Source organism: Oncorhynchus keta, chromosome 18, assembly GCF_023373465.1.
Source record: "Oncorhynchus keta strain PuntledgeMale-10-30-2019 chromosome 18, Oket_V2, whole genome shotgun sequence".
Lineage (NCBI taxonomy): Eukaryota > Metazoa > Chordata > Actinopteri > Salmoniformes > Salmonidae > Oncorhynchus > Oncorhynchus keta.
Window position 1 is genome coordinate 13,251,717 of NC_068438.1, and position 27,938 is coordinate 13,279,654.

Genomic DNA, 27,938 nt, shown 5'->3' on the forward strand with positions numbered 1-27,938 from the left:
GAATTTACAACCTGAGATAACAGAACCTGGGTGTAGGAGAGAGTGAGAAGACATGATCTATATCCAGAAAAGGGCCACATCATGACAACATGTACATCATGAAACATACCCAGACAAGGCTAGCATGAACACAGTGGATTGAAGAGACATACTTTATTTGACATATGTCTGCTATGGTTTCCAGATATAAAATATATTTGTAATTTTCAATGACATTGACAATCTGCAAAGATAGCTCTCCATATGTAAAAGCTAACATAATTCTACATAAATAAGATATAGGGCTCTATTCAATCTGTATTGCTGAAGTTCAGCGTGATTGAAATTTAAAGGCGATGTTAATGGAGATTGCATTTATGGTAAAACGCTGCGTACAAAAAGCTTGACGGTTTGAATAGAGCCCTTGTGCTTTGTCAGCTTAGAACCTGTGACCTTCTGGCTCTTATCCCAGTGCCTAGTCCACTGCAGCAGCACGAGGGAGGGTTCCACAATTGTTTCCCACATGTATACAGCTATTCAGTCAATTAGAACATCAAATGAGAAATGTGATTGGTTGGAAAACAAGACTCATTGTGATTCGAACTGGCGACCTTTTCACAACCCACATTGAACTCCCTCCATCCACCCCAATGGGTTAGCAATCTTTTTACAATAGTGACTCCTCTACCGCCCTTTTAAATGATCACTTGGAAATACCACCACAGTGAATTAAATCGCTTTTTGTCCCTCGAATTGCATATTTACTCTTGATAACATCCTGCGTAAGATGCATAGACAACAACATCAAATCATTTAAAAAACATGTTTCAGAAGGAATTTAAATTAGCTAGCTATCCAAAAATGTAAATGTACCCCAAACTGAGACAAATAAAAAAATAAGATATTACATACAGGCACATAGTGCTTTTACTTTTGGGCTATAAAAATAGCTTAAGCTTTTTATATCTGCTCATAATGAAATCTGCTAAACATAGTACAAACATATTTTTAGACAAATTGCATTCTACCGCTGGACTGGGAAGTGCAGATTTTGCTCTAGTATTGTGGAATAAGGAGAGCACTTTACCACAACCTAACATGGATGCCAATACACTATTTGTGCATCACATTCAATATATATTAGTAAATATTTGTTTAATTGTGTAATTAAAATCACCTAGTGCCAAAAACAAGAGTACCGCTAGTAATGGACACAAGGAGATAAAATCAGAATGTAACACGTTTTAAAAACCACATTGTAGAAATAAGACCTTTTTTGCATGCACAGATAAATTAATTTGGATAACATCCAATAGCTGCAGACACTTACTTGTTGACCCAACTGCAGTTAAAATGCAAATATCAAGATGTTCATAATTGTGAACAATCGTTGAGGAATTCAAGCTTTCCCTCCTTGTACAGAGCATTACTAAATCTGGTCTGAAACGGATTCAATCTGCATCTCTCAAACCAGTCCTCATTGCTGTGTGTATCCTAATTTATACCTCAGAACTGGGGCACCAGGGGATAAAACTAGCAGGCAAGGAGTATCAGTGACCTCCATCCGCTACAACATAGTGCAGTAAACAAACTTAACCGGATCATTGTTCCATTTAAAACAGAGCAAAGGAAGGGGGTTGCAGTGACCCTTGTAGGTTCACTGAGACAGAGAGTAGGGACCAGAGCTGTGTGAGAGTACTTCCTGGATGTGTGTGTGTGGGGGGGGCTAGTGTTCAGAGGTGTAGTGTGCAGAGCTGAGGGATCCTCGCCGTGCCAGACTCTGGGTGCTGGAGCTCAGGGTTCGGTTCTCTGTCAGGCTGCAGGGGTTCTGGAAGAACATACAAAACACTATAACACTATATATACATTAATTTTGATGACACACAGCCAGAGAAATGCCTTAGGATTTGAAACACATAACATGAAAGGATGAATAAACACTATAAGAATCATATTGTACAGAAATGTGAGAATAAGCCAGAAACTGCTGCTCACCCTTGCTGCTTCTTGACACTCCCTCACACCCACGTTCAGCACATTCAGAGAATTAGCCCTTTTCATCCTGAGGGAGAACAAGAAAGAGAGAGTAAAAAAATGGACATCATTTTGAGAACTAACACGTGCAGATTGAGGACTTGGTCTTTACCCAGGAGTCGGAGGCGTGGTATCTTGAGGTCCGACTCCTTTCAGCTTCCTGACCAGCTTCTCGCTGCTCCTGCGTATCGACTCGCGGAGCTTGGTGAATGAGCCGCTGCGCTTCAGACTGCCCAGCCCATCCTGCATGGAGCCCTCCTCTTCCGTGTTGGTCCAGATGTCCCGCACATCACCTGAGACACCAACATCACAGAGGATGCATTTCAGTGGCATCATACAGTACAATTAGTTATTTACAGTACAAATCTGAGGTACATTTTCAATTCCAATACATACACCGTTTTTGGATCAAAATGCTACTGAATCTAGAGAGCAGGTTTCAAAGATCATATTATGAGTTTGCTCTCACCATCCACAGATCCAAACTCTTTTTCATGGGCCCGGGTCAGGATCTCTTTATACAGAGCCTCAGCTTGTCTGTACTTCCCTTGTTTCAGGTAACATGAAGCCTGTAGGCAGAAATACAGCAATACTAGAGTCACAAATAGCACTATCACACCTCAGACACACGCATGCAGCTTGGGTCAAAGTCCCCCACTTCTCCCCAATCATAGCATATTATACGCACACACACATAATATGGTAGCATCTAGCCCAGTGACCATGCAAACCATGTCAACCCCCCCTTTATACCCCTCCCTCCATTCACCCTCTTCTAATCTCCATCCCTCACCAGGTTATTCTTGGTCTTGGCCACGTTGGCGTCGTCGGGGCCCAGCCTGCTCTGGTAGATGTGCAGGGCACGCTCGTAGTACTGCTCCACTTCCTGGTACTTGCCCTGGTTCTGACACAGCAGCGCCAGGTTGTTCAGCTGCTTTGCCACGTCAGGGTGGTCCGTGCCTAACACCTGCCAACGACACGAGGGGGGAGATTAACAGGTTTGGGTAATAATTATATAAGAGCTTACTGTTCCAATTGAAATTATACAGTTACTGATAGAAAAAATGTGTTGTTACTGATGTTATCATTCATTTCCTACTACAGTCACTGATCCAAATAAGTATTTGTGATGGGAGATAAAAAGTGGCAGAAACGTACTCCCATTTCTTTGATTTGGTAGGTCAAGAATATAACAGTAAAATGTCAATTGTGCCCAGCCGAGAAACACCTCTCCACTGCAAGCAACACAACATTGTTTACATCGAGTGAGGACACGCAACGTAATATAACAAATTACTTTTCCCAGGGAGTAATAAGTCATTATTTATTGTTGAAAGAAGTAACGAGTAATAGGTATATGATTTTTTGCTTGCATGACTGAGAAATGATAGTACAATATACACTGCTCAAAAAAATAAAGGGAACACTTAAACAACACAATGTAACTCCAAGTCAATCACACTTCTGTGAAATCAAACCGTCCACTTAGGAAGCAACATTGATTGACAATAAATTTCACATGCTGTTATGCAAATGGAATAGACAACAGGTGGAAATTATAGGCAATTAGCAAGACACCCCCAATAAAGGAGTGGTTCTGCAGGTGGTGACCACAGACCACTTCTCAGTTCCTATGCTTCCTGGCTGATGTTTTGGTCACTTTTGAATGCTGGCGGTGCTTTCACTCTAGTGGTAGCATGAGACAACAACCCACACAAGTGGCTCAGGTAGTGCAGCTCATCCAGGATGGTACATCAATGTGAGCTGTGGCAAGAAGGTTTGCTGTGTCTGTCAGTGTCCAGAGCATAGAGGCGCTACCAGGAGACAGGCCAGTACATCAGGAGATGTGGAGGAGGCTGTAGGAGGGCACAACCCAGCAGCAGGACCACTACCTCCGCCTTTGTGCAAGGAGGAGCACTGCCAACCACTACCTCCGCCTTTGTGCAAGGAGGAGCACTGCCAGAGCCCTGCAAAATTACTTCCAGCAGGCCACAAATGTGCATGTGTCTGCTCAAACGGTCAGAAACAGACTCCATGGGGGTGGTATGAGGGCCCAACGTCCACAGGTGGGGGTTGTGTTTACAGCCCAACACCGTGCAGGACGTTTGGCATTTGCCAGAGAACACCAAGATTGGCAAATTCGCCACTGGCGCCCTGTGCTCTTCACAGATGAAAGCAGGTTCACACTGAGCGCGTGACAGACGTGGAGAACGTTCTTCTGCCTGCAACATCCTCCAGCATGACCGGTTTGGCGGTGGGTCAGTCAGGGTGTGGGGTGGCATTTCTTTGGGGGGACGCACAGCCCTCCATGTGCTCACCAGAGATAGCCTGACTGCCATTAGGTACCGAGATGAGATCCTCAGACCCCTTGTGAGACCATATGCTGGTGCGATTGGCCCTGGGTTCCTCCTAATGCAAGACAATGCTAGAACTCATGTGGCTGGAGTGTGTCAGCAGTTCCTGCAAGAGGAAGGCATTGATGCTATGGACTGGCCCGCCCGTTCCCCAGACCTGAATCCAATTGAGCACATCTGGGACATCATGTCTCACTCCATCCACCAACGCCATGTTGCACCACAGACTGTCCAGAAGTTGGCGGATGCTTTAGTCCAGGTCTGGGAGGAGATCTCTCAGGAGACCATCCGCCACCTCATCAGGAGCATGCCCAGGCATTGTAGGGAGGTCATACAGGCACGTGGAGAACACACACACTACTGAGCCTCATTTTGACTTGTTTTAAGGACATTACATCAAAGTTGGATCAGCCTGTAGTGTGGTTTTCCACTTTAATTTTGAGTTTGACTCCAAACCCAGACCTCCATGGGTTGATAAATTTGATAGTTTGTGTGTGATTTTGTTGTCAGCACATTCAACTATGTAAAGAAAAAAGTATTTAATAAGAATATTTCATTCATGCAGATCTAGGATGTGTTATTTTAGTGTTCCCTTTATTTGTTTGAGCAGTGTAGTACTGTAGGAGTGCTATACTACAGAATGCTTGCAGAGTTGCCATTGGTCCATCAGGGCAGGGTTTCTAGTCACGTTGCTGCTAGGTTACCGCCTCATTACCTTCTCTCTGATCTCCAGGGCTCTCTTACACAGTGGCTCGGCCTCCTTGTACTTCCCTCTCTTTCCATACAGTACAGCAAGGTTGTTGAGTGTGGCTGCCACCTATAAACAAATACAGTACTGTTAGTTACATACAGTGATATACTCTGATTGCCGGTCGCGGTGAAAAAAGTAACGCTCCCGATACCTTTTCTTTCGCAAAAGGTGGGTAAACTGTTGGGCAAAAAAACATTTATCCTACACCACTGGTTACATACTGTAGCTGCTTTTCCACTGTGCTGGGAAAAGCCAATAGCTATGCATGGTTTAGACTTCTTGTTTTGTCCATTTTGGTGACGCTTGAACTTCACTATAGACTATAGAGGAACATACCGCAGGGTGATCTATGCCCAGGGTCTTCTCCCGAATGGCCAACGCGTCATTCAGGAGGTTAGCCGCCTCTTTGTACTTGTTCTGGTCTCTGCAGAGAAGAGCAAAACAGCCTTTAGTTCTAGCATACAACTAACATAACCAGCCACACTATGGAAATACCCCACAGTAAGACCTAGCATGGATGATATGCTAGGCTAACGTGGCTCCATTCACCTGTAGACCAGAGCCAGTATGTTGAGCATGGTGGCCACGTCAGGGTGGCTGTGGCCTGAGGACTTCTCCAGGTCCTCCAGAGCCTGTTTGCAGAGGGGCACGGCCACCTCGTAGCGGCCCTGGGAGGCGTACTGGATCACCAGGTTATGAAGGGTTCTCAGGCGGGCCGGGATCTCATAGCCTCCCTGCTGGGCCGCTGCTGCCACACTGCTACCGTGGGGCTGAGATACTGGGGGACAGGAGGACACGAGAGGGAGTCATTCATACAGACACACAAATATACATTAACACAAACATACATAGACATACACACAGCGAGTGACAGACTATACAACACTGAGAGCCACACCGAGACATCGACAAACATACATGCATAGCTCGTCTGCACAGCAGATAGACAGACAAGAATATCCGTCTCATTTGACGAGTGAACGTACTCTGTGACTGTTCCTCCTCGTCCGTGGGGAAAAGGTCATCTAGGGACTCCTTGGTGGAGCCCGTCTCTTTGTCATCCTGTCGACATAGAAAACATAACTAGATCGATAGTACAGAGCGGAGAGGAAATCCTATATTTTTATTTGATTTATTTAACCTTTATTTAACCAGGCACGTTAAATAAAGGTTTAACTATGAACTATACAGAGAAACACATAGCAACCTGCTCTGATAAGCCACCAACAGCTTAGCTTTAGTAATAACATAAAAGCAGAGGCAAAGACATGCACTGGGTCATATTCATTAGGGTACACCATAGCAAAACAATGGAAAACTAATATGAGCAGTTTTGCTAATTCCTCACTGTATCAGTCTGTTTCTTCCCCGTTTGGTGTATAATGAATACGACCCTGGTTGTGGTGGTCTGTGACATACCGGTGATGGCGACTCCTGGTCGTACTTGCGGATACTGCTCATGAACTGCAGGTGTCTGTTCTGCTCCTCCAGCGTGACCACCACCTGCTCCCTGTCCTGCAGCCTCTGCTGGGCCCCGGCCAGCTCGTCCCTCAGCCACTGGTTCTCCTGGCACAGCCTCCGTACCTGGGTCCGCAGCTTCTGCTTCTCCGCCTCCAGGGAGCCCAGGTGGGCCGACAGAGCCATCATCACCTGGGGATGGAGAGGGAAAGAGAGCAAGAGAGTGAAGAAGGTGTGCATATAAACATGTACACATCCAATACAGTCAAAATATAACTTCACCCATTCTGCCATCTCCAGTATGACCCCACCTGTGCCTCTCCCAGGCCCAGCTCTATCCTCTCCAGAGACTGGCGGATGATGCCACTCTTCTCCTGCTCCACACTGCCACTCTCGGCCACCGGCCGGTCCTCCAGGACCTCCTGCAGGTTGTCCAGGAGGGTGTGGTTCTCACCTCGCAGCGCCTCAAGGCCCGCTATCACTTGCCGCGTGCTGCACAGAATCTCCTCCCCCGACAGCATGGCGCCTCTCAGCTCAACCCTGTATGGAGGAGGAGGAGGCGGAAAGGTTCAAAATGTTTTTATATTTGTACACGGTCATATGGACTGTACAAGGTGTTGAATGCGTTCCACAGGGATGCTGGCCCATGTTGACTCCAATGGTTCCCACAGTTGTGTCAAGTTGGCTGAATGTCCTTTGGGTGGTGAGCCATTCTTGATACACACAGGAAACTGTTGCGCGTGAAAAACCCAGCAGCGTTCCAGTTCTTAAAACAATCCGTTGCACCTGGCACCTACTACTTCACCTTCTGGATGGCACCAATACACAATCCATGTCTCAAGTCTTAGAAATCCTTATTCAACCTGTCTCATCCACTTCAACTACACGGATTTAAGTGGATTTAACAAGTGACATCAATAAGGGATCATAGCTTTCACCTATATTCACCTGGTCAGTCTATGTCATGGAAAGAGTTCATGTTTTGTATACTCAGTATATATGCACGTATGGGACACACACACAGAATAAAGGTCCAACATTGGTGTGTAAATGGCAGCATTTAATTATGCGCTAGTGGTAATATGGCTAATGGATACACTCCACAGTAAACAGTGTTGTTTACAAAGTGTACAAAGTGCAAAACTACAAGTGTAGCCTGTTTACCACCACAGGGGGGTGTCAACAACGACAACAGTGTGCTGCCCTGACAGCCTGTCAGAGCCTTTGAAACTGTAAAGCGATCTGCCTGGGGATTTTTATGCAAACTTTCAGAACCACGACTATGCATTCTGGCAGCCAAAGGAAACAGTGAATAGCCAACACAGACACCAATGGGACTGTATGTAAAACACATCCTGGTACAACGGTGACATTTTGCTCCTGTGAGCCCGAAGGCATACAGCTTGGAGCCGACAGCCGCCCAGTTCAATGACAAGTCATAACACATGATGTAGCCTACTTCCTGGTCGTTGAGGCATCATGCAAATTGAGGGGTTGGAGTGGGATGTGTAGTACAATGACAAGTCATAACACATGATGTAGCCTACTTCCTGGTCGGTGAGGCATCATGCCACATTGAGGGGTTGGAGTGGGATGTGTAGTACAATGACAAGTCATAACACATGATGTAGCCTACTTCCTGGTCGGTGAGGCATCATGCCACATTGAGGGGTTGGAGTGGGATGTGTAGTACAATGACAAGTCATAACACATGGTGTAGCCTACTTCCTGGTTGGTGAGGCATCATGCCACATTGAGGGGTTGGAGTGGGATGTGTAGTACAATGACAAGTCATAACACATGATGTAGCCTAATTCCTGGTCGGTGAGGCATCATGCCACATTGAGGGGTTGGAGTGAGATGTGTAGTGCAATGACAATGGGTCCAACAAGAACAGGTCTAATCATATGGTTGGAGTGCAGTTCTGACATGAAATGAAAACACAATACAAGACCAGCCATAATATATAATAATAATAATAATAATAATAATAATAATGCCATGACCTGCTTCAGATACAAATAAATACAATTGTAGTGGGTGTCATATTTCTGGTTAGGTGTTCTTCTCCCTGTGGCAATAACATGCTGATGCACAGAGGATGGCCTCAAAAAATTATTACAAAAATAATAATATGTTGGCTTCTCAAAGACCAGATGGGCAGCCTGAACTCGAAGCCTGAACTCGAATCATGAGCATGAAAGGCCTCTGATCATCCTTCCATCATACCAATACTAACGGGGGTACAAGACAGGAGGGCTGCGCTGTGAAGCCAAGAGCCAAAGAGGAGAAACAGGTGTCTATGGGGAACAAGAGGGAGTTGTGCTGGGCCTGAGCAGGAGGCTACATCAGCATAACACCAAAAGGCAGGCCAGCTGCAGCAGACCATACATTAACACAAGGATATTGGTTTACTAGTGGCTCCTGGGAGGAGGGCAGCATATGACAGTTGTAAACAACAGTGGTCATTGGAATTGATTGGGACTCATGCTGCAGTCGTTTTATAAAGGACCTAGAACAGATCTAATGTTGAAAAGAGCGGTGCTCTTATTTAATACTTGGGTAAATACATTTGAATTCAATCCCTTTTTGACATATTTTGATTTAAACATACAGTAACATTCCATACATGTTCGCCCACGGAAGGAGTGGTCAGAAAGTTACTTCTTGGACCTTATCAGTATTTATCTGGTCAATATGTGTATGTCTGTCTGTTTGTAACAGTGTGTTTATATGTGAAATTGTGTTCATATTATAAATTATATTTGAATGTTTAAGGACTCTTGGAAGATTAGTCCAAATGAGGACTAAAATATATTTTTTAAATATATATATTAAAAAAATATTTAAAAATCAGGAGAATAAAGTACTCAAAGTTGACACATTTTGTATGTCTTCATCACTGGAAAATATTAACGGTTCAGTTTGATATCATTTAAAAGCTTACAAAGTGTTGTCAAACTATTGGATTATTTCGTAAAACATTACATTTTTAAAAGAAAAATGGTAATTTTAAACCTTTAACGTAAATGAGGTTTTTGTGTTGTGCCTACCATCGTTTACAAAACCTGCTCTTGAATACAGGGTGGGTGTCATTTCAATCATAGAAAAACTATTCAGAAAATGTACCTATCCTTCAGACCCCTGCCATTTAGCTGGTACATCATTGGAATATAAATTAAATTGACATTAACTTCTAATTACTACCACAAAAGATGACCGCCGGTCCACCCACAGTCGAATGTCATCTTCAATGGTCATGTCTATTATCTATATTTTTATGATTTCAATAGGTTTCTTATAGAAGATTGAGTATAATTTAAAAACAGATTCAAGTCAACCTTCTCTGATATGTGAAACTCCAACCATATGGTACCATTTGAAAGTTGAAATGTAAATTCTACTCCCATTTTAGTACATAAATCAGCCAAAACAAGACACTCAACCTGTATTCAAGAGCATGTTGTGTCTCAACCAATGGCGGGAACAACACAAAAACCTCAAATTATGTCAAATAGGGTCTAAGCTGCAACATATGCAAATATGGGAAAAAAATCTGCCTTTTAATGTTTTTAGATAATTTACGTTAATGGTAAAAATAAAAATAAATCTCAACCGTTGGTCTTTTCCCAGTGATGAAGACATGAATGTCTCATGGTGTGGTGGGGTATGCAAAATGGGTCAATTTGGAGCACCCTTTTCTCTTGAATGGTTTGGCATTCATGTCCAAAAAGTAACTTTCTGACCACTTCTGCAATGGGCAAATACAGTGCCTTTGGAAAGTATTCTGTCTCAGCCTCCAGTATTTATGCTGCAGTAGTTTATGTGTCAGGGGGCTAGGGTCAGTTTGTTATATCTGGAGTACTTCTCCTGTCCTATTCGGTGTCCTGTGTGAATCTAAGTGTGCGTTCTCTAATTCTCTCCTTCTCTCTTTCTCTCTCTCGGAGGACCTGAGCCCTAGGACCATGCCCCAGGACTACCTGACATGATGACTCCTTGCTGTCCCCAGTCCACCTGGCCATGCTGCTGCTCCTGTTTCAACTGGCCTGGGCCCTAGGACCATGTCCCAGACTACCTGACATGAGGACTCCTTGCTGTCCCCAGTCCACCTGGCCATGCTCCTGCTCCAGTTTCAACTGTTCTGCCTTACTATTATTCAACCATGCTGGTCATTTATGAACATTTGAACATCTTGGCCACGTTCTGTTATAATCTCCACCCGGCACAGCCAGAAGAGGACTGGCCACCCCACATATGCTCTCTCTAATTCTCTCTTTCTTTCTCTCTCTCGGAGGACCTGAGCCCTAGGACCGTGCCCCAGGACTACCTGACATGATGGCTCCTTGCTGTCCCCAGTCCACCTGACTGTGCTGCTGCTCCAGTTTCAACTGTTCTGCCTTATTATTATTCGACCATGCTGGTCATTTATGAACATTTGAACATCTTGGTCATGTTCTGTTATAATCTCTACCCGGCACAGCCAGAAGAGGACTGGCCACCCCACATAGCCCGGTTCCTCTCTAGGTTTCTTCCTAGGTTTTGGCCTTTCTAGGGAGTTTTTCCTAGCCACCGTGCTTTTACACCTGCATTGTTTGCTGTTTGGGGTTTTAGGCTGGGTTTCTGTACAGCACTTTGAGATATCAGCTGATGTACGAAGGGCTATATAAATAAATTTGATTTGATTTGATTTGATATTCAGACCCCTTGACTTTTTCCACATTTTGTTATGTTACAGCCTTATTCTAAAATTGATTAAATAAAAAATAAAAAACTCAATAACACCCCATAACGACTAAGTGAAAACAGGTTTTTAGACATTTTAGCAAATGTGATTAAAAATTAAAAACAGAAATACCTTATTTACATAAGTAATCTGACCCTTTTCTATTAGATTCAAAATTGAGCTCAGGTGCATCCTGTTTCCATTGATAATCCTTGAGATGTTTCTACAACTTTATTGAAGTCCACCTGTGGTAAATTCAATTGATTGGACATGATTTGGAAATGCACACACCTGTCTATATAAGGTCTCATAGTTGACAGTACATGTCAGAGCAAAAACCAAGCCATGAGATCAAAGGAATTGCCCGTAGAGCTCCGAGATAGCATTGTGTCGAGGCACAGATCTGGTGAAGAGTACCAAAAAATATCTGCAGCATTGAAGGTCCCCAAGAACACAGTAACCTCCATCATTCTTAAATGGAAGAAGTTTGGAACCACCAAAACTTTTCCTACAGCTGGCTGCCAGACCAAACCAAGATTGAACTCTTTGGCCTGAATGCCAAGGGTCACGTCTGGAGGAAACCTGGCACCATCCCTATGGTGAAGCATGGTGGTGGCAGCATCATGCCGTGGGGATGTTTTTCAGGGGAGGGACTGGAAGACTAGTCAGGATTGAGCCAAAGATGAAGGGAGCAAAGTACAGAGAGATCCTTGATTAAAATCTGCTCTAGAATGCTCAGGACCTCAGACTGGGGCGAAAGTTCACCTTCCAACAGGACAACGACACTAAGCACACAGCCAAGACAACGCAGGTGTGGCTTCGGGACAAGTCTCTGAATGTCCTTGAGTGGCCCAGCCAGAGACCGGACTTGAACCCAATCTAACATCTCTGGAGACCTGAAAATAGCTGCGCAGCGATGCTCCCCATCCAACCTGACAGAGCTTGAGAGGATCTGCAGAGAATAGGAGAAACTCCCCATATACAGTTGTGCCAAGCTTGTAGTGTCATACCCAAGAAAACTTGAGGCTGTAATCACTGTCAAAGTTCTTCAACAAAGTACTGAGTAAAGGGTCTGAATACTTATGTATATGTAATATCAGTTTTTTTGGTCTTTTTTCTAGATAAGCAAAAATGTCCCAAAACCTGTTTTTGATTTTTCATTACGTAGTGTTGTGTGTAGATTGCGGGGGAAAAAACAATTGAATCAATTTTAGAATAAGGCTGTAACGTAACAAAATGTAGAAAAGGTCAAGGGGTCTGAATACTTTCCGAAGGCACTGTATGTATGGAAGGGTTTGAATTCAAATGGATTTACCCATTTCTTTCTGAGAAAGTGATCTTAAGGTACTATATCTTGAATTACTGAGTTAACAATGACATGAGGTTTAATCATGTCAGTCATAGAAAGTAGACAACAAGATTCATTGCATTATTTGTGAAACTTCAATGCAATACTCATACTTTTTTGTGTGCAAAACAAATGAGTTAATTTCACATTTTATGGATGAATAGGCCTACAGCTCTATATTTACATAATTAAGAAAATATAATATATTTTAAAAAATTAGAATATCATTTTTATAATGCATTCTTTTGGCCTTTTTATGCACTTACTAGGACACTTTGGCAGGTCAGTAGACCTAAATTAGAATAATATAATAATAATAGAATAGAAATTGAGAAGCAATTACCATAGGCCTACAATAAATTGGATGGTGGCCTACAGAGGAGCATCCTGTCTGAGAGAAATGCAACACCAGTCAGAGAGATAAACAACATGTGCGCGTGTACAGGAGGACTGTTCCATAAGCTATTGTATTTGGATGTTTTCCAATATTAGACATTGTCTGCCTTCACAATGCACACGGTTTTATATAGATTACGAATTTGCATTTGTATAACATTAGGCAATAACAACAGATGGTTAGGCCTGTGTGTGCATTGTTGTGGTTTTGTCAACGCGTTTTAAATTGTATAGGAATACTTATACTGCGTAGGCTACAGACAAATAAAGAAAGAAAAACATGTATTAATCAAAATAAATAAATGTATTGATGACATACTATAAGCATACAGTGACAATTCGGCATTAAAGCAGCTGTGAGAGAAGAAAATAACATCCCATTGGGATATAACGCAGCCATTGAAACTACACAATTATGATCCACACGTCAAAGAAAAATTTGATGTGAAAACATTAACAAGAGTACGAAAAACAAAAGTAATTTGAACCTACCTGCTACTAATTCCAGGTTTTTGGCGAGTTGTCGACCTCTTTTTGTTGCGTATCACCGCTTTTCATTCGGGCTCTCATTAAAGTTACTTGGACTCCTCGCGTCAAAACATCCACTATTTGTTCGTTATGGGACCAAGATAACAAGATATCTTTGGACAACGGCATTAACAGTAGGCCTACAGTAATCATTCACCTGTTCTTGCGGCTCAGACAGTCTCATTTCAGCTTACCTGATCTGATCATTCCCACCATGCACCGCGGTAGATTGATGCCATCTCCCTCTGAGGACAAGGCCATCTATCTGTCGGTGTTCTGAACTGCGAGTGACGGGACAAACCAGCACAGATAGGAGTGCAAGGATGACTGTTACCGAGATAAACTGCTCTTTTAACATTTTATTTTAAATAAATGCATAAAAAAGTGTATATAAAAAATATTATATCATGTATAATATACATATCATATAAATGATACTGCTCTATGACAGGCTGTCAATTTATTAGGCTGTAATGGAATGAGATTTTAGTTTTAAAGTGCTACATATCCCTTACCAGAACTGGATATTTCTCCATTAAATCTTTTTTGCTTTGGTATACTTTTGGAATAGGCTACATGCTGGTGTGCTACAGTGTTACTGTTATTGTAAGTAACACGTTGGTTTGTGCATAATCCATTTGTTGAGACAGTGACTATTATCAGTAAGAGTCAGTTACATTGTAACCAGCACAACAAACAAACATGCCCAGTAGCACCACACATCACTACATGGTGGGGGCCGGTATGTGTGTGGGGGGCTGGGGGATGTGTTCTGGTGGTATAAGGGGTGGAACCCTGTGGGTACTTAATATAACTTGGCAAGTTTTCAACAAAGCAGATTAGAAGGGTGGGATGGGATGGAGGGATGGCACAGGGAAAATAATAAATATTAGTAGCAGCAGCAGTATTAGTTAAGCTGCTGGGCTTGTGTGGCTACTGAGGCTCCCAGAGTGGCGCAGCGGTCTAAGGCACTGCATCTCAGTGCTTGAGGTGTCACTACAGGGACCCTGGTTTTAATCCAGGCTATATCACAACTGTCTGTGCTTGGGAGTCTCATAGGGCGGCGCACAATTGGCCCAGTGTTGTCAAAGGTTTGGCCGGTGTAGGCTGTCATTGTAAATAAGAAACTGTTCTTAACTGACTTGCCTAGTTAAATAAAGGTACAAAATAAAAGACAGTGGTGATGGCAGGGTTGTATGTGACATCAACTTTTGCTACAGTACGAGAGCAATGGCTTAGATAGATGTGATAAAGAGAACGTAAGTAAACTAAAAGGTATTGAAGTCTGTGGATATTGGACAACATATCTGATGTGCAGGCCTCCCAGAACCTACACCATGAATGTATAAGTTTGCATTGCAAAGATAAAGGATGCATGAAAAGTCAGAGTGATGGCAGGAGCGATGTGAGACTAATTGCACGGCTATAGAGACCAACATGGACTATAGAACACAGTGGCATCTTCTACAGAGATGAAGAGAGAGGGAGACAGAGAGCAGATCACTTGGTGGGTGTCTGCAGGCAGTTATACGATCTGGGTGATTGATGGTTCAGCTGCTGGGCTGGTGTGGCTACTGAGGCAGACTCATACCTTTTAAGGGCAGCTCGGCCTCACTACTCCCCATGTCCTAGGTCAGGGATGGGCAACTCCAGTCTTTGGGCGCCGGAGGGGTGTCACTCTTTCCTAGCAAACACAGCTGATTAAACTAATTGCATTCTAAACTGAAGATCATGATTAGTTAATTATTGGAGTCAGGTGTGTTAGCAGGTGCTGGGACAAAAGCGTGACATCAGTCAGGCCCCGAGGACTGGAGTTTCCCATCCCTGTCCTAGGTGAACACTGCTCAGGGGTCAGGACAGCTGCTTGACAGCATCAGTGACACTGCAGTGCATTCTACACCCAATTCTAAATTCAGTGGCGTGGACCAGAATATTTACATTTGCCAGTTGGCCTTAGTTTTGACACCTTTATTATTTTAATCTTATTTAGGTCTGCAAAATGCTATTCTGTTCCCTCTGAGCCCCCAAAATATGTATACATACTAAAAGAAGTAATTAATATAATATAACATTTGAGGTTAATAACAGTACAAAACTGTCCTACCAATATTGTTCTAGATTTATATCTCTGGCAATGTAATAAAGCGAATCCACTCTTTGTAGTGTGATGTCAATGTTAAAAATAATATATCATTACTGGCCCCGCATGTAATTACTTATCTTACCGATTCCTATGATGCTAATCAAATTATCTCCCAAATGTCGGTGGTTTGAACTGTCGTAGGCCTGGTTTACGCCATGAAATCCCCTCGTTCCTCTATATAATAACGCGAGCCAGCGTCCATGTAATCCTGCAGAGTGGATGGTCCGTTTAATGTTTAATTGTGTGTGTGTGTGTGTTTTCCCATAGCTCATTGTATGCAGTGGGGCTTAAAGCTCCAGAAGATAGGGGTTTGTGGAAAGCCTGTGTTAATCGCAGGGAATGTGATATATGTGTCTGTGTCCAGGGGGTTTGGCAAATGGTAGAAGCAAATGTTACATCAACTGATGCCCACTGGACAGCTGTCTCTGTACATACTGGCCATGCCTGAGAGGGGAGAATCATAGGACAGTTGTACGAGTGTGTATCAGTCAGTGTGTGGAGGTTAGTGTGTGTTTGGGGGTGGGCGCTGGTAGTGGATCTCATGCAATGTCTTCATGGCAACATGTAAAGTAAGTAAGCAATGTAACGATGTAAAATACATACATCAGGGGTTCCCAATCTTTTTTTTTGCCCAGAACCCCATCTTGATATCTGAAAATTCTCTCATCCCCACCCATGTGAAAAAGTATGTAATTAACAGCCAATGTTAACTTTTTATTTGGGGCTATGGCAATCAATTGAAAAACGTTCCAGCAGTATTTCTGATTGTCTTCTCAACTCACCCTCACATACTTTCAATGTGGGGCAGTCAATTGCAAATGAGTCTAACACAATGTATCTTATCATCACCACTAATGAGATAGGAGTGCTTGATGCATGTCGCGATGGGGGGGTGTGGTTAGGGTAGCCTACCATGAGTTTTATGGTGCTTTCAACTGGGAACTCTGAAAAATATGAGGTCAAATCATGACATCAGTGATCATTAGGTAGGGAAGTCTGAGTTCCAGAAAGAGGCCCGACTTCACAAGTTGTAATTACTACTTCTTCTTTTTTCCGACTTCCCAGTTCCGACTTCCCAGTTGTCTTGAAGTTGGAAGTCAGATATTTCCCATTTCACAGTTCCCAGTTGTTTTGAACGTGGCATTTAATGCTCAGAGGTAGACGGCAGGGAATTCCCTTTGAGTCCAGTGATAGATGGAGCCATCGGTGCAAAAGCCCACCACACCATTTGATCCCATATGAAAGTTGTTTTCTTCAATATAGTCATTCAGCACACTAAACATCCCATATGCCGTTTCATGCTCAGGAATCGTGAGACAGAACAATATGTCCTCGTGAATAGCAAGCATCCCCCGACATGTATAGCGAACAAAAGTCAATGCACGGGCATCTCAGCCCTCACAACGTCCATTTGGAGATCATAAGCTGTGGAGTTTGAGTCGTTCAGTCAGTTTCCTCTTGATTGTTAGAAATATCATACATTCTTTGTTTAAAAGTGTTATCTGACAAAGGTATTGATGTGAGTTTCTGTTTATATATATTTTTAAATCCAGGATTTTGGACATTTTACCGCAACCCCATTTTCATATCTGGCGACTCCACATGGTTGTCACATTCTGACCTTAGTTCTTTTGTTATGTCTTTGTTTTAGTATGGTCAGGGTGTGAGTTGGGTGGGTTGTCTATGTTCCTTTTTCTATATTGTGTTTTGTGTTTGGCCTGGTATGGTTCTCAATCAGAGGCAGGTGTCGTTAGTTGTCTCTGATTGATAATCATACTTAGGTAGCCTTTTCCCACCTGTGTTTGGTGGGTGATTGTTTCCTGTTTTGTTGTTTGTGTCACCATTCAGGACTGTTTTTGTTTCCATTCACGTTGTTATTTTTGTATTGAGTCGTGTTCAGTTATTATGAAAGTATCATGGACACTTACCACGCTGCGTATTGGTCCGATCCTTGTTAATCCTCCTCAGAAGAGGAGGAGAAAAGCCGTTACAATGTTGTCCCCTAGTTTGGGACACAACACCATATAATATATATTATTTTGTATAGGCCCGGTATGTTTTTTTTCTCTCAAGATTTGAGAAATTTTCCAGCGACCCCATTTTCATATCAGGCAGCCTAGTGGTTCGAGCATTGGACTAGTAAACAAAAGTTTGCAAGATTGCATCCCTGAGCTGACAAGGTAAAAATCTGTCTTTCTGCCCCTGAACAAGGCAGTTAACCCACTGTTCCTAGGCTGTCATTCAAAATAAGAATTTGTTCTTGACTGAAAAAATAAAAAGGGTCATGACCCCTACTTTGGGAAACTGCTGATGTACATAGACAACCCACTCAGTCATTACCCCATCTAGGCTATGTCATTCTGGTCAGTAGATATCCACTGTGCTAAAGTCACAGGTCAAGGGGAGGAGAGGAGGTATCGGTAAATAGACGACAGACTGACTGCTGAGTCGATGCAATTTAATCAGCCAATCTGGCACCGGTGGATGGAGAACTTTACACTGTGGCACTAAACATAGCCCCTCCAGCACAAGTGACTGAACTGGCTCTGGTTTCAATGGATGTGATTTCATCACCCAAACTGAGAGACACTATTTTAATGGACCTGTTTACAAAGATGTATTTTGTTTCATGTTTATGTGCTTGACCCTGTGTAGGAATAACATAGTATTTTAATAATACATGACAAAATCAGAAACTTTCTGTCCAAAAATGATGCAGAGAAATTAATCCATGCTTTTGTTACTTCTAGGTTAGACTACTGCAATGCTCTACTATCCGGCTACCCGGATAAAGCACTAAATAAACTTCAGTTAGTGCTAAATACGGCTGCTAGAATCCTGACTAGAACCAAAAAATTTGATCATATTACTCCAGTGCTAGCCTCCCTACACTGGCTTCCTGTCAAGGCAAGGGCTGGTTTCAAGGTTTTACTGCTGACCTACAAAGCATTACATGGGCTTGCTCCTACCTATGTCTCTTGGTTTGGTCCTGCCGTACATACCTACACGTACGCTACAGTCACAAGACGCAGGCCTCCTAATTGTCCCTAGAATTTCTAAGCAAACAGCTGGAAGCAGGGCTTTCTCCTATAGAACTCAATTTTTATGGAATGGTCTGCCTACCCATGTGAGAGACGCAAACTCGGACTCAACCTTTAAGTCTTTACTGAAGACTCATCTCTTCAGTGGGTCATATGATTGAGTGTAGTCTGGCCCAGGAGTGCGAAGGTGAACGGAAAGGCTCTGGAGCAACGAACCACCCTTGCTGTCTCTGCCTGGCCGGTTCCCCTCTTTTTCCTCTGGGATTCACTGCCTCTAACCCTATTACAGGGGCTGAGTCACTGGCTTACTGGTGCTCTTTCATGCCGTCCCTAGGAGAGGTGCGTCACTTGAGTGGGTTGAGTCACTGATGTGATCTTCCTGTCTGGGTTGGCGCCCCCCCTTGGGTTGTGCCGTGGCGGAGATCTTTGTGGGATATACTCGGCCTTGTCTCAGGATGGTAAGTTGGTGGTTGAAGATATCCCTCTAGTGATGTGGGGGCTGTGCTTTGGCAAAGTGGGTGGGGTTATATCCTTCCTGGTTGGCCCTGTCTGAGGGTATCATTGGATGGGGCCACAGTGTCTCCTGACCCCTCCTGTCTCAGCCTCCAGTATTTATGCTGCAGTAGTTTTGTGTCGGGGGGCTAGGGTCAGTTTGTTATATCTGGAGTACTTCTCCTGTCTTATCCGGTATCCTGTGTGAATTTAAGCATGCTCTCTCTAATTCTCTCTCTCTTGGAAGACCTGAGCCCTAGGACCATGCCTCAGGACTACCTGGCATGATGATTCCTTGCTGTCCCCAGTCCACCTGGCCGTGCTGCTGCTCCAGTTTAAACTGTTCTGCCTGCGGCTATGGAATCCTGACCTGTTCACCGGATGTGCTACCTGTCCCAGACCTGCTGTTTTCAACTCTCTAGAAACAGCAGGAGTGGTAGAGATACTTTTAATGATCGGCTATGAAAAGCCAACTGACATTTACTCCTGAGGTGCTGACTTGCTGCACCCTCGACAACTACTGTGATTATTATTATTTGACCATGCTGGTCATTTATGAACATTTGAACATCTTGGCCATGTTCTGTTATAATCTCCACCCGGCACAGCCAGAAGAGGACTGGCCATCCCTCATAGCCTGGTTACTCTCTAGGTGTCTTCCTAGGTTTTGGCCTGTCAAGGGAGTTTTTCTTAGCCAATGTGCTTCAACACCTGCATTGCTTGCTGTTTGCGGTTTAAGGCTGGGTTTCTGTACAGCACTTTGAGATATCAGCTGATGTACGAAGGGCTATATAAATTTGATTTGACAATGTGTACTTTCTCAATCATCCTGGGACCAATCACATATAAACCTATAGTCTAGCTAGCACCTACCCTTTGACACATTATGATGTTGCCATACATTGTTGCCATTCCTATTTGATCCTTTCAGATCTCGGCTATCAAGAAGTATCTAAGGTCGTGGCAGGTAGGTGTGGCAGGTAGCTTAGTGGTTAGAGTGTTGGGCCGGTAACCGAAATGTTGCTGGATCAAATCCCTGAGGTGACAAGGGACAAATCTGTTCTGTCCCTGCACAAGGCAGTTAATCCACTGTTCCCTGGTAGGCTGTCATTGTAAAATAAGAATTTGTTCTTAACTGACTTGCCTAGTTCAATTAAAACATTTTTAAAAATCTAGGGCAGTGGTATTCAAATATAATCCCTAGTGGAGGGGAACTGCAGTGGGGTTGGTCATTTTTGTAAGAATTCATTTTTTGGAGGGCGAGAACAAAATATTAAGAGTATGTGTATGTGACAATATATAAACATTTTTGAGAGATTATTTGAAAAATACAATTTTATTGTGTAAATGTATTTATTGGTTTCTTTTCATTTTGATAAGGGATGAAAATGTAATCAATTGAAGGCTATTTGTTGTGTTTAAATACCATTGGTCTCGGGGGTAGAGTTTGGTTTGTGATTGGGTGGGTTGATCCTTCTCTCCTCCAGTTACAGACGTCCATGTTGCAGCTACAGTATAAAGTATATTCCATAGGCAGCCTGATAGCAGGCTCCTAGCTTGTTTATAATTTTGACCATGGCAGGTAAGCTGTGGTGCCGACAGCACAGACAATTCGTACATAGAAAATGTAATATAGGGCCCTGAGATGCATACCACTGCCATTTTGAATAGCAACACCAATCCACACACAATCTTACAAGGTTATTTTGATTCTGTAATGTGTTAAAGTATTGAAATAGTGATGGCCATGGGAAGCCGGTTGTACTGTGAGGAGGCTCTGACACCTCTATGTGAAATTGAATGTTAACCACATTGAAGTGCTTTACAAATATCTATACGATCTAGTGTACATGGTACTACAATGCTACCCGATATCTTAGAAGGCATCTGAAAGTCAGACAGTGAGAGAAGTATAAACCAACAACACAAACCCCACTTCTCTGTCTAGTCTTTAGAGTCTCTACTTCATTCTATTCCACTTTGCAACAAAGTCACATATGTTTATGGTGTCCCCTTTCAAGGGCTGGATCTATTTGAAGGGTCTGCAAACTGGTAAAATGTTTTTTTCTATATAGGTGTACATGTTTGACACTGGCTGCTCAGAGGTCACACCATGTGTGGATTCCAAAGAAGATGTCACTGTAGCCCAGCGTTTACATCCTGTATCATATTCTGGTTCGTATAGTACAGCCATCATCGCTTCTAGGGAAGTTCTCTGCTCTTTCAGCCTCTTCTAGGCCTCTTCTACCCTCTAAACCTTCTAGGCTTCCCCAGATGTTGAAAAGTATCCTATTTAAGAAGCCAATGTATTATCCTGTGCATGTGTAATGGAGTTGGATATGTAACCTCACTCCCCAGCTTGAAATATCTCCACTTGCGCTATCAAATTGCTAGCTTTTTGGTATCGTAGTTGGCAACGACATTTTCAAGGGGGCGGTCACGTGTGTTTGCGAAGCAGAGGATCCAGGATCACTCCCATTGCACACGTGTAAGGAAGGAAGATAAATGTTAAGCAAGCACAGTGCCGCCTGTTACTCATGCTTTACTTTCAATAAGCAACAAGCCAATTGTAGATTGACAAACTCCAGCATATAATGTGGAATGGTGGCCGTTTTACGGGCTCCTGACCAATTGTTCTGTTTTGTGCATTCTTTTTGTGCTGATAGTTTCTCATGAACGAAAATAGATTCTGGACATCAGCACAGCTATCACTAACCTCCATTTGGATGAGGACTTCTACTTCAATGAGTCAGAGGAGAAAGGCATATTGATTATTGCGGATCAGACCCGAATCCCCGACACTCGAAGAAGGAGGAGATGGTGCTATAGAGGCCGGCGTGCGGGAACCCCGACAAGACTAAGTCAGAGAGTGGATCAATCACCTCTACCCTCCGTTCTATTGGCAAACATGCAATCACTGGAGAATAAACTGGATGAGCTCCGTTCGAGACTATCCTATCAACGTGATCTGAAGAACTGTAATATCCTATGTTTCGCAGAGTCGTGGCTGAACGAGGATATTGTAAATATAAATCTAACTGGTTTTCTATACATCGGCAGGACAGAATGGCTGCGCCGGGGAAGCTCAGAGTAGGGGGTGTGTCTCTTTGTTAACAACAACTGATCTCTAATATCACATATATCAAACTCATTCCATGGAAAGCCGAGTGGCTGCGGGTTTGCGCTCCACCCTTGTACTTGATTAATGAATTAAAGTCACTAATTAGTAAGGAACTCCCCTCACCTGGTTGTCTAGAGCTTAATTGAAAGGAAAAAACAAAAACCTGCAGACACTAGGCCCTCCATGGAATGAGTTTGACACCCCTGCCTAATATTAAGGACATCTCGAGGTTCTGCTCACCTGAGTTAGAATACCTCATGATAAGCTGTAGACCACACTATTTACCAAGAGAGTTTTCATCTATATTTTTCCATAGTTGTTTATTTACCACCACAAACTGATGCTGGCACTAAGACTCACTCGGCGAGCTGTATAAGGCCATAAGCAAAAAGAAAATGCTCACCCAGAGGCGGTGCTCCTAGTGGCCGGTGACTTTAATGCAAGAATACTGAAATCTGTTTTTACCTCATTTCTACCAGCATGTCATCTATGAACTTGAGGTGAGAAAAACTTAAGATCACCGTTACTCCACACACAGAGATGCATACAATGCTCTCCCTCACCCTTCATTTGGCAAATCTTACCATAACTCTATCTCCTGATTCCTGCTTATAAGCAAAAACCCAATCAGTGTCAGTATAAACTACAGGACTGTTTCCCTAGCACAACCTAGAATATGTTCTGGGATTCATCTGATGGCATTGAGGAGTTTACCACATCAGTCACCGCCTTCATTAATAAGTGCACAGATGAAGTTGTCCCCACAGTGACCGTACGTACAGTACATATCCCAAATAGAAGCCATGAATTACAGGCAACATCTCAACTGAGCTAAATAGGAGAGCTTCCACTTTCATTGAGCGGGACACTAATCCAGACGCTTATAAGAAATACAGCTATGCCCGTCGACTAACCATCAAACAGGCAAAGTGTCAATACAGGACCAAGACCGAATCCTACCGGCTCCGATGCTCGTCAGATGTGGCAGGGCTTGCAGACTATCATGGATTACAAACGGAAACCCAGGCACGAGCTGTCCAGTGATGCAAGCCTACCAGATTAGCTAAATACCTTCTATGCGTGCTTCAAGGCTAGCAACACTGAACTATGCATGAGAGCAACAGCTGTTTCAGACAACTGTGTGATCACGCTCTCCGTAGCCAATGTGAGTAAGACCTTAAAACAGTTTAACATTCACAAGGCTGCAGGGCCAGACGGATTACCAGGACGCATAGTTAGAGCATGCACTGACCAGCTTGGATGTGTCTTCACTGACATTTTCAACCTCTACCTGACCCAGTCTGTAATACCTACAGTACATGTTTCAGCAGACCTCCATAGTCCCTGTGCTCAAGAACGCCAAGGTAACCTGTCTAAATGACTATCGCCCCATTGCACTCACATCTGTAGCCATGAAATGCTTTGAAAGACTGTTCAAGGTTCAAATCAACACCATCATCCCAGACACCTTGGACCCATTCCAATTTGCATACCACCCCTACAGATCCACAGATGACACAATCTCTATTGCCCTTACCCACATGGACATAAGGAACACCTATGTGAGAACGCTGTTCATTGACTACAGCTCATAATTCAACCCCATTGTGCCCTCCAAGTTCATGACTAAGCTAAGGACCCTGGGATTAAACACCTCCCTCTGCAACTGGATCCTGGAATTCCTGACGGGCTGCCCCCAGGTGGTGAGGGTAAGCAACAACACATCTGCCATGGTGACCCTCAACACAGGGGCCCCTCAGGGGTACGTGCTTAGTCCCCTCTTCACCCACGAAGGCGTGGCCACGCACAACTCCAACGCCATCATTCATTTTGCAGATGACAATGGTGGTAGGCCTGATCAACGACGACGATGAGACAGCCTACAGGGAGGTCAGAGACAACCTCTCCTTCAACATCAGCAAGACAAAGGAGCTGAACGTGGACTACAGGAAAGGGAGGGCAGGGAATGCCCCCATCCACATCGACGGGGCTGTTGTGGAACAGGTCGAGAGCTTCAAGTTCCTTGGTGTCCACATCACTAAGGAATTATCATGGTCCACACATATCAACACAGTTGTGAAGAGAGCACGACAATGCCTCTTGCGCCTCAGGAGGCTGAAAAGATTAGGCATGGGCCATCAGATCCTCAAATAGTTACATAGCTTCACCATTGGCTATGTATTGGACCATACGCATTACCCTCTGCAGCGCCTTGCACATCTTGGCTGCATCACAGCTTAGTATGGCAACTGTTTGGCATCTAGCCGCAAGGCGCTACAGAGGGTAATGCGTATGGCCCAAATACATCACTGGGGCCGAACACCCTGCAAACCAGGACAACTATATCAGTTGGTGTCAGAGGAAGGCCCTAAAAATGGCCAAAGACTCCAGCCACAAAAGTTGTAGACTGTTCTCTCTGCTACCGCCGATGCACCAAGTCTGGAACCAACCAATAGCTACCCGGAATATCTGCATTGACCCTTTTTGCACTAATCTCTTTTGACTCATCAAATACGCTGCTGTTACTGTTAATTATCTATGCCATTGCCATGCCAATACATTTTATCCCTACCTATACAGTACCAGTCAAAAGTTTGGACACACCTACTCATTCAAGGGTTTTTCTTAATTTTACTATTTTATACATTGTTGAATAATAGTGAAGACATCAAAACTATGAAATAACACATTTGAAATCATTGAGATTCTTCAAAGTAGCCAACCTTTGCCTTGATGACAGCTTTGCACACTCTTGGCATTCTCTCAACCAGCTTCATGAGGTAGTCACCAGGAATGCATTTAAATTAACAGGTGTGCATTATTAAAAGTTAATTTGTGGAATTTATTTCCTTCTTAATGCATTTGAGCCAATCAGTTGTGTTGCGATAAGGTAGGGTTGGGAATAGAGGATAGCCCTATTTGGTAAAAGACCAAGTCCATATTATGGCAAGAACAGCTCAAATAAGCAAAGAGAAATGACAGTCCATCATTACCTTAAGATATGAAGGTCAGTCAATATGGAAAATTTCATGAACTTTGAAAGTTTCTTCAAATGCAGTCGCAAAAAACATCAAGAGCTATGATGAAACTGGCTCTCATGAAGACTACCACAGGAAAGGAAGACAGAAAGTTACCTCTGCTGCAGAGGATAAATTCATTAGAGTTACCAGCCTCAGAAATTGCAGCCCAAATAAATGCTTCACAGAGTTCAAGTAACAGACACAATCAACATCAACTGTTCAGAGTAGACTGTGTGAATCAGGCCTTCATGGTCAAATTCCTGCAAAGAAACCACTACTAAAGGACACCAATAATAAGAAGACTGGCTTGGTCCAAGAAACACAAGCAATGGACATTAGATCAGTGGAAATTTGTCCTTTGGTCTGATGAGTCCGAATGTGAGATTTTTGGCTCCAACCGCCATGTCTATGTGAGACATGGTGTGGGTGAACGGATGATCTCTGCATGTGTATTTCCTATCGTAAAGCATGGAGGAGGAGGTGTTATGGTGTGGCGGTGCTTTGCTGGTGACGCTGTCAGTGATTTATTTAGAATTCAAGGCACACTTAACCAACATGGCTACCAAAGCATTCTGCAGCGATACGCCATCCCATCTGGTTTGGGCTTAATGGGACTATCATTTGTTTTTCAACAGGACAATGAATCCAACACTCCTCCAGGCTGGGTAATGGCTATTTGACCAAGACAGAGAGTGATGGAGTGCTGCATTATCCAACCTCAACCCAATTAAGATGGTTTGGAATGAGTTGGACCGCAGAGTGAAGGAAAAGCAGCCAACAAGTGCTCAGCATATGTTGTTTGTTAAAGGAATCAACGGAATGGTATAAAACACACCAAACACATGGAAACAACGTACTTGACTCTGTTCCATTGATTCCATTCCAGCCGTTACAATGATCCCATCCTCTTGTAACTCCTCCCACCAGCCTCCTCTGAAGTACACACGTACACACTCCGATCACAGAGGAACTTTATTAAACACAAGGTGCTTTATAGGAGTAGCTGTCATGTGTGTGGAGACCCTTCCCCCTTCTCGCTCCCTCCCCGCTCCCTCCTTTTCCCTTCCTTCCCCCTTCTCGCTCCCTCCCCGCTCCCTCCTTTTCCCTTCCTTTCCCCTTCTCGCTCCCTCCCTGCTCCCTTCTCTCTCCCTCCCTTTCCCCTTCTCGTTCCCTCCCTGCTCCCTTCTCGCTCCCACCCTGCTCCCTTTTTGCTCCCTCCCTTTCCCCTTCTCGTTGCCTCCCTGCTCCCGTCTCGCTCCCACCCTGCTCCCTTTTCGCTCCCTTCTCACTTCCTCCCTTTCCCCTTCTCGTTGCCTCCCTGCTCCCTTATCGCTCCCTCCCTGCTCACTGGAGCTTCCACAGCAGGGGCTTAGTGAGGGTCTAGTTCACGGGGACCCCGTCCCCGTTCTTCCTCAAGCTGCGGCTAGCTTTACATAACTGTTCCTCCTGTCTGCCAGCCCAGGCAGCTGAAGCCAAAGAGAGGATAAAGTGGCAGGCTAAATTGAGTGTGGCACTGGCCCAGAGTGCATCACTCTCTCCTCTTCTTTTCCTTCTCTATCGTCTCCTCACAGTGCATCCTCACCAAGCAGAACCTGTCTGATCTGGCTTCACACCAGCACAGAGACAAGCAGAGCCCAGGCGCCCAGGTGGAGAGTCCATCATGTGTCATGGAGGCCTCAGTTGGCAGAGCGGGTGTGTAGACGGAATTCAGAATGATCAAACCTATGCATGGACAGTATTCTGTATTTAGGTGTATCTTGTTCTCCATGGTCAAAAGGCAAAACTACAAATCTCAAAAGTTTGACAAATGAAATGACTTTGCCAAGATTTCATATTTTTTATTGATTGGTTGATGACCATTTAAAAAGGAAACCTCAAATAAGCTGCAAACGTGAGTTGTGTGCCCAACATGCGGTCATGGTAATGCTGTTGACCATGGTGCATTAATAATGAGGATGGATGGGGGTTGACTGGGGTTGACTGGGCACACGGGAGGGTCATGGGGACATGGACAGAGACTAATTTGGTCAGTCATATTAGGGGAGGATAGGCATGACATAGCTCACAAGTTGAGGACTTGTGAGGTGTCTGTTTCTCAAACTAGACACTGATGTACTTGTCCACTTGCTCAGTTGTTCACCGGGGCTTCCCACTCAGCCAGTTTCGCTGTTTCTGTGAAGGGAGTACTCCACAGCATTGTATGAGATCTTCAGTTTCTTGACAATTTCCCACATGGAATAGTCTTCATTTCTCAGAACAAGAAAGACTGACAAGTTTCAGAAGAAAGTTATTTGTTTCTTGCCATTTTGAGCCTGTAATCAAACCCACAAATGCTGATGCTTCAGAAACTCAACTGTATGCCTATGTAGATATTCCATTTAAAAAATCTGCCGTTTCCAGCAACAATAGTCATTTACCACATTAACAATGTCCACACTGTATTTCTGATCAATTTGATGTTATTTTAATGGACGAAAAATGTACTTTTCTTTAAATTATAAGGACATTTCTAAGTGACCCAAACTTTTGAACGGTAGTTTACATACTGTA

General features: G+C 43.7%; 1 protein-coding gene across 4 annotated transcripts; it reads right to left on the reverse strand.

The window, feature by feature from the left end:
- Window positions 1–129: 129 nt before the first annotated feature.
- Window positions 130–26,347, reverse strand: LOC118397308 (kinesin light chain 1-like). Of its 4 annotated transcripts, XM_035791938.1 has the most exons (13): window positions 13,766–13,898; window positions 13,536–13,648; window positions 6,888–7,116; window positions 6,538–6,768; window positions 6,105–6,180; window positions 5,668–5,896; window positions 5,455–5,542; window positions 5,083–5,184; window positions 2,807–2,980; window positions 2,483–2,582; window positions 2,126–2,306; window positions 1,975–2,041; window positions 130–1,807 (listed from the first exon to the last, which is right to left on the reverse strand). In XM_035791938.1, the coding sequence occupies exons 3-13, from the start codon at window positions 7,095–7,097 to the stop codon at window positions 1,706–1,708; spliced, it is 1,560 nt and encodes a 519-aa protein (XP_035647831.1). In that variant the 5' UTR covers window positions 7,098–7,116; window positions 13,536–13,648; window positions 13,766–13,898; the 3' UTR covers window positions 130–1,705. The 4 variants fall into 4 exon arrangements, with proteins under 4 accessions (XP_035647831.1, XP_052323391.1, XP_035647832.1 ...); XM_052467431.1 differs by lacking the exons at window positions 13,536–13,648; window positions 13,766–13,898 and adding an exon at window positions 26,246–26,347; XM_035791939.1 differs by lacking the exon at window positions 13,536–13,648 and having other exon boundaries at window positions 13,766–13,881.
- Window positions 26,348–27,938: the final 1,591 nt, after the last annotated feature.

Excerpts from the sequence above, each read along its gene's own strand:
- LOC118397308 (XM_052467431.1), bottom strand. The coding sequence starts at position 7,097 with ATGCTGTCGGGGGAGGAGATTCTGTGCAGCACGCGGCAAGTGATAGCG. Across the intron at positions 5,897-6,104 it reads CGAGGAGGAACAGTCACAGA|TATCTCAGCCCCACGGTAGC; the intron begins GTACGTTCACTC and ends CCTGTCCCCCAG. Across the intron at positions 2,981-5,082 it reads CCCTGGAGATCAGAGAGAAG|GTGTTAGGCACGGACCACCC; the intron begins GTAATGAGGCGG and ends TGTCGTTGGCAG.